The 8,991-nt window shown below is 40.9% G+C and overlaps 1 protein-coding gene across 1 annotated transcript; it reads right to left on the reverse strand.

Annotated features, from left to right (window-relative positions):
- Positions 1–672: 672 nt before the first annotated feature.
- LOC141213623 (uncharacterized) lies at positions 673–8,247 on the reverse strand. Its single transcript, XM_073665233.1, has 5 exons — positions 7,978–8,247; positions 7,772–7,895; positions 7,591–7,688; positions 7,302–7,392; positions 673–2,479 (listed from the first exon to the last, which is right to left on the reverse strand). Exons 1-5 carry the CDS (start codon positions 8,230–8,232, stop codon positions 1,089–1,091), a joined length of 1,959 nt encoding a protein of 652 aa, XP_073521334.1. The 5' UTR covers positions 8,233–8,247; the 3' UTR covers positions 673–1,088.
- Positions 8,248–8,991: the final 744 nt, after the last annotated feature.

The raw sequence follows: 8,991 nt of genomic DNA on the forward strand, positions 1-8,991 counted from the left end.
TTCCCCTCCTGCTCAGCACCAATCAGTTATATACAGGTGGGGCTGGAGGAGAGAGAGCAGTACTCTCAGTGATCAGGAAAGACACTGTCTCAGCATTCTCCTCTGTCATGAGATGCTGCCTCCAGTTTATAAGACACACTTATTAAGATATTTTCATGATAAAAATGTCTTATAGGCCAAGAAATATGATACGTTCTAAAGTGATTTCCCTTTCTCATTTATTAATACAATGTCTGTTAAATCTCTTTGTACAATGTGTCAATAACACATATAGTTTATCTAAGTCTGAATTATTTTTGATGGTCAACAAAATACAATTTTCCAGTAATTCATTTTTCACACTCTAGGTATGACAATGGCTTCTCTGTGTGGGATTTTTTACTTTTAAAGTGTGGTCCACTACATGGACAACCCCTTCTCAATCCTCATGTTTGGTCGTGTTAAAATAAAAGCACTGATACAAACCTCCCATGGAGGCGTCGTTCAAGCGGTGTCATCACTTGCGTTCCTGGGGCTCATGTGAGGTTGTTATGTCACGTGAGTTCTTCAGCCAATTAGTGCTGGCGTGATTGTCCCCATCTTCAGACAAATTGAACATCAAGAAGTCAGAGAGCAGCCGCAGCCCTGGCTTCCTGTTGATGTTCTATGCATCCGAAGGCAGGGATAGTGAAGCCGTCGCTGATTGGGCACAGGACTCATGTGATGTAACAACCTCACATGAGCCCCGGGAATGCGATTGCCGACAAAGCTGGAATGGTGAATATGAGTGTTTTTATTTTAACGAGCCAAATATGAGGAATGACAAGGGATTTCCCTAATCGTGGACAACCCCTTTAAGAAAGTACAATTTTCGATTAAAACATTTCCAACATTCTGAATATGAAAAAGGCTTCTCCCTTGTGTGCCTTCTCTGATGTTTTTTAATAGTTGATTTCCGTGTAAAACATTTCCCACATTAAAAACATGAAAAAGGCTTCTCCCCTGTGTGAACTCTTTGGTGACTAAGAAGAGACGATTTCTTCACAAAATATTTCCCACATTCTGAGCATGAAAAAGGTGTCTCCCTGTGTGGGTTCTCTGGTACATAACTAAACCTGATTTCTGGTTAAAACATTTCCCACATTCTGAACATGAAAAAGGCTTTTCCCTGTGTGGATTCTCTGGTGTCTATCAAGATGCGATTTCTGGTTAAAATATTTCCCACATTCTGAACATGAAAAAGGCTTCTCCCCTGTGTGGGTTCTCTGGTGCTTAATCAAATCAGATTTCTGGATAAAATATTTCCCACATTCTGAACATAAAAAAGGCTTCTCCCCTGTGTGGATTCTCTGGTGTCTATAAAGATATGATTTCCGGTTAAAATATTTCCCACATTCTGAACATGAAAAAGGCTTCTCCCCTGTGTGGATTCTCTTGTGGCTATAAAGATTTGATTTTCGGTTAAAATATTTCCCACATTCTGAACATGAATAAGGCTTCTCCCCTGTGTGAGTTCTCTGGTGACCAAGAAGAATTGATTTTTTCCCAAAACATTTTCCACATTTTGAACATGAAAAAGGCTTCTCCCCTGTGTGAGCTCTTTGGTGACTAAGAAGAGATGATTTATTCCCAAAACATTTCCCACATTCTAAACATGAAAAAGGCTTCTCCCCTGTGTGGGTTCTCTGGTGGTTAACAAAATGTGATTTATAGTTAAAACATTTCCCACATTCTGAACAGGAAAAAGGCTTCTCCCCTGTGTGACTTCTCTGGTGTATAACAAGATTCCATTTCTGGATAAAATATTTCCCACATTCTGAACAGGAAAAAGGCTTCTCCCCTGTGTGAGTTCTCTGGTGTATAACAAGATTCCATTTCTGCATAAAATATTTCCCACATTCTGAACAGGAAAATTGTTTCTCCCCTGTGTGGGTTCTCTGGTGCTTAATCACATCTGATTTCTGGTTAAAACATTTCCCACATTCTGAACAGCAAAAAGGCTTCTCCCCTGTGTGAGTTTTCTGGTGCTTAAACAAATTTGATTTCCGGTTAAAACATTTCTCACATTCTGAACAGGAGTATGCCTTCTCACCTATGTGAGTTCTCTGGTGTCTAGCAAGATCTGATTTCTGGTTAAAATATTTCCCACATTTGGAACAAGAAAATCTTTTCTCCACAGTGTGAATTTTTTGATGTTTAAGAAAAGGCTTTTCGAAGTGAATATTATTTCCAGATTCTGAATGTGAAAATGGCTTCTTTGCTTTAGGAGCAATTTGTTTTTTAATTCTTATTTTTTTACTTTCATTTTCCTTAGCAGTCGGTAATGAATCAGAAGACGAGACCTGTTTCAAAGCATCAGATGACAGATCTTTGCTGTGAAGGGATGATAGTATGTCTGGAGTAATGGCATTCACTTCAATTGTATCCTGTGGGATATCGAGATCATTTGATTTAAAATTTGAAGATGTCATCTGTCCCTCTGATCTCCTGGTACAGTCATCTGCCAAGAATAAAACCAATTATTTTTGAATAAAATATCCTTGAATTTTATATTGTTCAACATTTCTACTTGAACTGTCTGTAAAAACAGCCAGTTATGTAAAAATATAGAATTATTCACAAAGACAATGACAGTTCACAGTCTAATATAAAACCTCATAGGATGAACCAGTAGAGCGTGGTGTTCAACTGTTTTTTCATTCTGCTTCCCAAATAGGCAATAAAAAGCCACCAAACAATGTTATGTAGGTGAAAATTATAGCAATAACAACTTCTACTGATCTCACCAAAAACAAGTCCCCACTCAGGTCCATCACCTGTCAATGGAAAAACAGAGGTTTCCACATTATTAGTGACTAAAAGGCTCTTAAAAAGAAACATGGCTTCCATAAACCAATCCAGCAGGATCCGCTCTCCCAAAGTCAAATCTCCCCCTCACTTCTGAGCCTTGCAGTGTGCCCAAGCCACATTTAGCATCCATGTATTTGACATTACTATAGTGAGAAGAACCCACTTAATTGATGGTGTGTGTCTCCTGGAGCACAATCTGGGTAATATGTGTTGGGCAATAAAATACTATTTAGCAATTTTCACTCTCCAACATCCACTACATGCTAATTTCTAGAAAGAGCCTGTGGAGTCAAAATAGTCACTACTCCTAGGGGATTTCTACTGCTCTGGTCTTCTGTCATTTTGTCATATTAGGGTTTCTTCAAAAGGGGTGTCCCATCTCCTTTGTGACCTGCTCCTGAGACATCTGCTTCTGTCACCAGGCGCTGTCTTATTCATTCTGCAGGTGGTACTAGTAATGAAGGTGTCGGAGCAAGAAGCTCTAGGCGGCCCAGGCTCTGCCCAGCCACTAAGATTAGGGTGCCTGAGACCTACAGTGGTGGCCAAAGGTATTGGCACCCCTGCAATTCTGTCAGATAATACTCAGTTTCTTCCTGAAAATGATTGCAATCACAAATTCTTTGGTATTATTATCTTCATTTAATTTGCTTGCAAGGAAAGATCACAAAAGAGAATGAAGCAAAAATCAAATCATTGATCATTTCACACAAAACTCCAAAAAAGAGCCGGACAAAAGTATTGGCACCCTCAGCCTAATACTTGGTTGCACAAACTTTAGCCAAAATAACTGCGAACAACCGCTTCCGGTAACCATCAATGAGTTTCTTACAATTCTCTGCTGGAATTGTAGACCATTCTTCTTTGGTAAACTGCTCCAGGTCCCTGATATTTGAAGGGTGCCTTCTCCAAACTGCCATTTTGAGATCTCTCCACAGGTGTTCTATGGGATTCAAGTCTGGACTCATTGCTGGCCACCTTAGAAGTCTCCAGTGCTTTCTCTCAAACCATTTTATAGTGCTTTTGGAAGTGTGTTTTGGGTCATTGTCCTGCTGGAAGACCCATGACCTCTGAGGGAGACCCAGCTTTCTCACACTGGGCCCTACATTATGCTGCAAAATTTGTTGGTAGTCTTCAGACTTCGTAATGCCATGCACACGGTCAAGCAGTCCAGTGCCAGAGGCAGCAAAGCAACCACAAAACATCAGGGAACCTCCGCCATGTTTGACTGTAGGGACCGTGTTCTTTTCTTTGAATGCCTCTTTTTTTCCCTGTACACTCTATGTTGATGCTTTTTCCCAAAAACCTATACTTTTGTCTCATCTGACCAGAGAGCTTTCTTCCAAAACGTTTTAGGCTTTCTCAGGTAAGTTTTGGCAAACTCCAGCCTGGCTTTTTTATGTCTCGGGGTAAGAAGTGGGGTCTTCCTGGGTACCCTACCATACAGTCCCTTTTCATTCAGACGCCGACGGATAGTACGGGTTGACACTGTTGTACCCTCGGACTGCAGGGCAGCTTGAACTTGTTTGGATGTTAGTCGAGGTTCTTTATCCACCATCCGCACAATCTTGCATTGAAATCTCTCGTCAATTTTTCTTTTCCATCCACATCTAGGGAGGTTAGCCACAGGGCCATGGGCTTTAAACTTCTTGATGACACTGCGCACGGAAGACACAGGAACATTCAGGTCTTTGGAGATGGACTTGTAGCCTTGAGATTGCTCATGCTTCCTCACAATTTGGTTTCTCAAGCCCTCAGACAGTTCTTTGGTCTTCTTTCTTTTCTCCATGCTCAATGTGGTACACACAAGGACACAGGACAGAGGTTGAGTCAACTTTAATCCATGTTAACTGGCTGCAAGTGTGATTTAGTTATTGCCAACACCTGTTAGGTGCCACAGGTAAGTTACAGGTGCTGTTAATTACACGAATTAAAGAAGCATCACGTGATTTTTCAAACAGTGCCAATACTTTTGTCCACCCCCTTTTTTAGGTTTGGTGTGGAATTATATCCAATTTGGCTTTAGGACAATTCTTTTTGTGTTTTTTCATTGAAGACAAATTAAATGAAGATAATAATACCGAAGAATTTGTGATTGCAATCATTTTCAGGAAGAAACTGAGTATTATCTGACAGAATTGCAGGGGTGCCAATACTTTTGGCCACCACTGTATAGTACCATCCAGTCTGGCAGTATGGGTGTGTGTGCTGTCCAGCTTGAGTAATCAGCTTCCTGCTTTAGCCAGCTGGAAAGCACCACACCCTAGTAAAGCTCAGAGCATATTGCTGGAAGCTGCCAGATACAGCCTTGTTCTCCTCTGGTTCAGTCCTCTGTACTCATCTCACAGCTTGTGTATTTGTTTCCTGTTGTGACCCCGGCCCATTTACTGACCACTCTTGTGTCATCTGATTTTGTATTTTCTCTGCCCTCCTGATTCTGACTCGGCTACCTGACTATTCTTCTTGCCAAGTCACATCACAGAGAATAGCAGGTAACACCGTGGCCCAAGCTTAGGGGTCTCTGTGTAAGTCCTTGTTCATCACCCTTTAATGTTTAAAGGGTGATGAACTAGAAAATTCCTGAGATCTGGAAAACGGGGTGGATAGTGCCAAGCCTGTTCATATGAGCCATCTTTTGAGCTGCCAGGTGACCACGAAAAGTGCCCTAATACATTGTGTCTGCAAACTATTCCAGCAAGATCTGCATTCAAATAGCTAAATCCTTCCTTTCTTAACCTGCCATGTGTCCAGACAGTAGTGTACAACCGTATATAGGGTATTGTCAAATTCAAGAAAAGTTGGAAAATAATTTGTAAAAGTCCATTTGTTTCTATTATCCTTTGTGAAGAATTCCAAAGTTCTCACCACATAAAGTGTCACACATCAGATGTGAAAATTGGGGCCTAATTAGGAACACAAAACTGGCTGCAGGAAGTGGTTAAATCAGAGTATTTTGGGCATTAACTACTGTAGTCAAAAATTGAGGCATTTGGTTTTTATACTTTGAGAAAGGCGCCGATCCGGCACAGAAACGTGTTGGTATTAATAAAAGCCGTCTTGGAATCCCAAGCCTCTTCATTCCTGCAGCGCAGCCTGCCTAAACGTGCCAGCTTCCATTTTTTTGCCTAGTCAAAAAATTGTGGGTATAGACAATAACACATCTACTAAAATGATCAAACTGAACAGTCTTCATCAATAAAAGATGAGTAACTAGTGGTGAAACCTCCCTGGCGTAATTAGAGTATGGGGCTCGGTGGCTCATGGCAATCTAAACCATCGTAAGGGACAATATTATCTATCAGATGAGTTTCATGAAGAAATATTAGACATTCAAGGAGACCTTTTTATAATACTGCAGAGCTGAGGTATCTTAAATTTAGATCTAAGGCATTTGGAAGAGGCAATGGAGACCTTTTTGAAAGACTACAAGGGAGTTACAGAGTCACATAAGTGAGGCCGGCTGATCCCATCACAATCAAACTATTACACAGAATGAACCTATAAAAAATAGACATAAAATAAAAAAAAATGTTACATTCCCAACATCAACATATGTATGAGGGGAGAGCTCCAACACTAAACTGGAGTCGCACTCATTTATGGTGGACCATTACAGCTACTATGAGTCCTGAGCAGAAGAGTAGAGAAAGTATTAGTGCCCCCATTTCAGGAGAGATTGTGCAGTAATCTGAATTCCTTAGGATTGAAAACATAATGGAATTTATGACGTGGAGTGACTCCATGAAACCAGGGCTCGAGCCAACACATCTTCTGCAGGCGGGAATAAATGTATATTACAGCCATCAGCCACGCACTGCTTAGAGATATATCATGGCACAGGTGTAATGTTTTTTATGTAGTTTATCACATTCCTGTTTGAAGTTAGTTGGTTTTAAAAGAAATTGAAAATTTAAGATAAAGGTAAATTCTATTGTTATTGTACAGAAATTCACACTTGGCCCTCACTGCACATTTAATGTTATCAATCACAAAAAGTGAATTTTGGCCAGAAAGACTGGACCTGGTCTTGTAGGGACCATATGAGGACATTCAGCAACACAGAAGGGAGAGAAGGTAGATTCATCCAATAAGATATCAGGGTTCTAGGAAGCCAACAGCATCATTACCCTCCACTTTCTGTAATAATATTTTTCTTCAAGTGATTTTCTAAATTGTCACCACATTCTACGTACGCTGTCATTTGGCTTTTCAGTTTATAGATCTGGGCAGGTAAGGGTCAGCGACTTCTAATTTCAGTTAGAAGGTGTATCCTCCAGGTTGTAAGTTCTAGAGAAAATGGCTTTTAATGCCCAAAGTCATTTGAACAGTTTTTGGTGGAGCAGAATATTGTGGTCTAGGGGTAAAATGGTGATCACACGATTGTAATACGGCCGGATTACACCACCGATAAAGCAGAAACAGACAGCGACGGAGAAGGATCTGTGACTTCTCAGCATTTAGTGGTTACTACTCACCTGGGAGGTTATCTGTAGGAATCTCCTCTTTACACCACTCATCACCCCTCACATATGTCTCTGTAGTATTAATATGGGTCAGATCTTCACCCTGAAAACAAATATTGTAAAAGTCACAGACAGATGAGAAGTCACATCTATGATTAGCACTAATCCTGCCATCTCCACCCTTCTCATTACACAAGTATAAAACATATAATACTGGTGGATAAAACAAGACTGAACACAAGACCTTCACAGCCATCTACACATCATAGGAGAGATCTCATGACACCTTCTCTCCATCTACCTGATGATCCTGAGGAACATTGGGATCTTCTTGTTTACAGTCATGTGGAAGAAGAGGATGGGGACATCTCTCTGGTGTTGTCCTCTTGCTGGATAGATCTGGAAGAAACACATACAGGGACTGAATTCATTCTTTACATACAGATAATTATAGGCCATGTGTATTTAGTTCTGTCTATTACCTGGTGATGTGAGGGGCTGGGGAACCTCCATCATGACGTCTTTGTACAAATCTTTGTGTCCTTCTAAATACTCCCACTCATCCATGGAGAAATAGACAGCGACATCCTGACACCTTATAGGAACCTGACACATACAATGATACCGTCATCCCCCGATCCTTTCATAGCGTTACTGTATAATGTCCCAGAATTCCCAGCAGTGTCACCTCTCCAGTCAGCAGCTCAATCATCTTGTAGGTGAGTTCTAGGATCTTCTGGTCATTGATGTCCTCATGTATCAGGGGGTGAGGTGGAGGTCCCGTGATTGGGCTCAGGGGTCTTCCCCATCCCTCAGACACAGGATCCTGACAGCGCTCACTAGAGGTCTTCTTCACTACTGTGTAATCCTGGTTATGGAGAGACACATTCATAAATCTCACTACAGACATTTCCAGAGTCCTCTCCTCTCCAGTTCTGTCCATCTGTTATTCCCATAGATAAGAATGATGTAATGTGACGTCATCAGAATCTCTCACCTCTCCAGTAAGCCGGAAGAGGATCTCTAGGGTGAGGTGTAATATCCTCTCCGCCATCTTGTTTCTGTCCATATCCATCTTTGATGGGTAAATCAGGAAAATTCTCTTATATAGAAGATCTTCACTGAGAGGATCTGATATTGTAGAGACCTGAATAAGAATATGAGCCGATGTAACATCATAAAAATCCTGTGTAATAATCCAATTACTGGAGATAATAAGAGAAACATATGAGGAGATTTATTATTTTACAGTATTTAGTTTTATTCTTTACATCTACTAATAAAACCTATATATTTTAGGCCACAGACAACAAGCAGTTTCTTCCTTGGAGTCTGCAGCTGAATACGTTTCTCATAGACTTATCTTCCATAAAGTGAATTCTCTAATCATTTACTGACACTGGAATAGGCATTAGCAATACCGCAGGAGATATTCATTACACGTAACATGAGAAATAACTACTTCATGAAGTGGATGACATCTTTATCTTCTACTATGGCTCGGGAACATATTTGGTCAAAGTCAGTCACTGACTATGTAGCACCCTGAGGATTCGGCTGCTACAGGGGTATTGCACCTCAACCCAGAGGTGTGATATTCCACTCCCGGGTAAGGAAGGAGTGTGGAACTGAGCTCGGTAGGCTGCATGCACTACACACATCCCATTTCCGGGGAGCAGACCGACGGTACTCCCACTTAGAA

Source organism: Phyllobates terribilis, unplaced genomic scaffold (genome assembly GCF_046119375.1).
Source record: "Phyllobates terribilis strain yellow unplaced genomic scaffold, ASM4611937v1 Scaffold_200__1_contigs__length_3551848, whole genome shotgun sequence".
Taxonomy (NCBI): Eukaryota; Metazoa; Chordata; class Amphibia; order Anura; family Dendrobatidae; genus Phyllobates; species Phyllobates terribilis.

Excerpts from the sequence above, each read along its gene's own strand:
- LOC141213623 (XM_073665233.1), bottom strand. The coding sequence starts at position 8,232 with ATGGACAGAACTGGAGAGGAGAGGACTCTGGAAATGTCTGTAGTGAGA. Across the intron at positions 7,689-7,771 it reads CCAGCCCCTCACATCACCAG|ATCTATCCAGCAAGAGGACA; the intron begins GTAATAGACAGA and ends TGTTTCTTCCAG. Across the intron at positions 7,393-7,590 it reads ATGTTCCTCAGGATCATCAG|GGTGAAGATCTGACCCATAT; the intron begins GTAGATGGAGAG and ends ATTTGTTTTCAG.